Raw genomic sequence first — 3,227 nt, forward strand, 5'->3', positions numbered from 1 at the left:
TTGCTGTGAGCTGTAATGCCACGGCACTCTACCCAGGGGGGACAGCTTGAGGCTCTGTCTCAAAAAAAAAAAAAAAAAGAAAATGTAACATCATTAAACCATTTGGGACTGTGAAGAGTTAACCCAGCAGGTCTGGCTGTTGAGTCCTCACATCTTTTAGGGGCACTGGGACCATTACTACCACCAGCCAACTCCCGGGAACACGCATCTCAGAATGTTCTGTATGTCACCGATGGATTGATGATTTTTGTAGTGTACACCTGGAGCAACAGACCATGTTGGGGTTGCTTTGCACAAATATCAAGATTGATGATATGCACCTGCTTTCACTACTGGGGTCCTAAGCTTCAAGTGTTATGGGTGGTTCTCAGCAGAATGTGCTACATAACTAGTCTCTCAAGAAAGCCTCAGATTCAGAGACTCAAATGAGCTTTCCCTGGACAGAGATATTTCACACATGTCCCTCTAGTTTGCTGCCAAAGAAAAAGCACATCCTGTGTGGCCTTGGACAAGGCTTGTGCCAGACCTCCCTGAACTCCCTGATGCTTATCTTTTTCCTGCTGCTTTTGTTCTGTATTCTTTACTGTAACAAACTTTAGCCACAAGTATAATTTGCTCTTGTGAGTCCTTCTAACAAAATCACCAAATTTGGAGTGGTTAAAAAGAAGTCAACAGCTTCTTAAATTAACCATAACACCACTGGCCTTCTCCCTGACCAGAACTCCCCCACTATTAACTTTTTGGTACATATGCCTTCTGATTTTTTTCTATGCATACACCAACACATATTATTACTTTTACCAAAATAGAGTATTATAACATGTTATGTGTTTAACCAATTTCCTACAAACCAACATCTGGGTTGCTAGGCTGATCTTAATTTTTTGCTCCTGCAAATAATAAATACTACTGTGAAGTCCTTGCACACATGTGGGTGAATAATTCTGTAGAATGAAGTTTTAGAAGTCAAACTGCTGGACCCAAAGCTAAATAGTACAAAGTTTTAATGTTTCATGCTTTGAAAGAGGAATACTCATTTTGACATCAATATTAGAATATACAGTATACCTACCACCCTTGTCACTGTCACAATGGGAAGCATCAAACTGTGCATCATCATTGGGGATATGTACTCGAGCAACCACCAGATGATTCTGCTCATCAGATGTATGAGTCCCCAGCACTAGCCAATGAAGGGCATAATCCTTTCCTTCCGGTCTGTTTAAGAAAGAAAATAAGTCATACTAATCCTACAAGAAATCTTCAGTTGATAACTCAACCTAGTTCTCTCAAAATGCATTAGAATTTCTTTAGCAAATATATACTGAGCCTTAACTACGTACCTACTCCCACTCTGGTTACCGACTATATAATCCCATGTGCAAATGTAAGATAGAATATTTTAACCACAACATGAATGCAGAGGTCTTGCTTCTTTCCTAGAGCCATCCTCCTCTGCTTGGGTTATCAATGTGAACGCTACACCCAGTTCAGTAAATAAAGACTAACATCTATATAAGAGATCATCACTGATCCAAACATAAATCACAAATTCCTACCTAAAAAAATCTGCTTTAGTATATTAAAATATACTAGCTGGGCGGCGCCTGTGGCTCAGTGAGTAGGGCGCCAAACCCATATACCAAGGGTGGTGGGTTCAAACCCAGCCCTGGCCAAACCGCAACAAAAAAATAGCCGGGTGTTGTGGCAGGCACCTGTAGTCCCAGCTACTCGGGAGGCTGGGGCAAGAGAATCGCCTAAGCCCAGAAGTTGGAGTTGCTGTGAGCTGTGTGACACTGCCACGGCACTCTACCAAGGGCGATAAAATGAGACTCTGTCTCTACAAAAAAAAAAAAAATACTGTTTCCTAATAAGAGGCAACAAGATAGAATGGAAAAAATAAAGTGTTGAGTAAAAAAACTGGATTTAATTCCTGGCTTTTAAAATTACCTATGTGCAACTGCTTACATCTCAACCTTCCTGAGGCCTCAGTTTTTGCACCTAAAAAATAGGTTGTAAGTGCCAAGGGTATAATGTGAAACCCCTTATTTATGTTTATGACATCTGAAGTTTAAAGAATGAGCATTCTCGACTTTATCAAGGGGTCTTTGTTCTGTGGAGACTCACCCTGAAGACAAAGAATTTGCCAATGCCTCTTGGCATGTTGGGCCAAGCAGTGATTTTTGCACTGCTATCTATCAGTAAGGCCTTTCCTTTTTATTATCTACAATAGCAATTTTCAACAGTGCTCCACGGTCCCACCTCAAAAAGAAAGACGAGTAGTAGGGCTCTAGGTCCCAATACCAGATAAGTTAGACCATTTTATCTGTTTCTAAATTTCAGTTGTATAAAGGATTCAATGGTTAAAAAAAAAAAAGCCTGAAGGTTACTTCTAGGCATATAATTTAGTAATAACTGAAGAAAAACAGGATGAAATTTTACTAAGAAAAAAAACCAAAAACAAACACCCCACCTTAAGAACAGAATAAGGCAGCCATGGCTAAGTAACGGCAACTTGTTTGGAAAAAGACATGGTCTTAGCTGATACATGTGATATGCCAAAAATATGACATAGTTATCAAAAAAGGTAATTAATTTCATCTTAGATGACTTTTATATATGAGGGGTAGGCAACTGCACATGAGCAAGTGACCCCTCCACCATATTTCTAGAGGTGGTCTTACCCAGGCTGAACTTGGACTCCTGGACTCAAGTGATCCTGAGTAGGTGTGCAGTACCACCCAGCTTGCCCATTTATCAACTAGCAACACCACATTTAAACAGTTAGGTTCTAAGTAATGTCTTCACATGGCCCTGAACAAAATGAACCTTTACAGAGAATAGTGGCTTAAAATGAAAGGGAAAGCCAAGTACCTGTAGTCCTAACCACTTGGGATACTGAGGCAGGAAGATTGCTTGAGCCTGGGAGTTCTTATCTGACTCTTGCAAAATAGTAAGACCCTGTCTCTTTAAAAAAAAAAAAAAAAAGTAAATTTGGCAGGGCACCCATGGCTCCTGCCATTAATCCTAGCACTTTGGGAGGCTGAGACAGGTGGATGGCCTGAGCTCAGGATCAAGACCAGCCTGAGCAAAAATGAGACACCATCTCTACTAAAAATAGAAAAACTAGCTGGGTGTTGTGGTGGGTGCCTGTAGCTACTTGGGAAGCTACTTTAGGCCAAGAGTTTGAGGTTGCTGTGATACCATGGCATTCTACTGAGGGTGAC

General features: G+C 40.7%; 1 protein-coding gene across 1 annotated transcript in view; it reads right to left on the reverse strand.

The window, feature by feature from the left end:
• RBBP7 (RB binding protein 7, chromatin remodeling factor) overlaps positions 1 to 3,227 on the reverse strand; it is a 23,309-nt gene that overhangs the window by 15,104 nt on the left and 4,978 nt on the right. The window contains exon 3 of the mRNA XM_023514326.1: positions 1,073 to 1,218. Coding sequence (XP_023370094.1) covers positions 1,073 to 1,218 — 146 coding nt within the window. The remainder of the gene's footprint in view (positions 1 to 1,072; positions 1,219 to 3,227) is intronic.

This window comes from Otolemur garnettii, unplaced genomic scaffold (genome assembly GCF_000181295.1).
Source record: "Otolemur garnettii isolate 467f Iridium unplaced genomic scaffold, OtoGar3 scaffold00051, whole genome shotgun sequence".
NCBI lineage: Eukaryota > Metazoa > Chordata > Mammalia > Primates > Galagidae > Otolemur > Otolemur garnettii.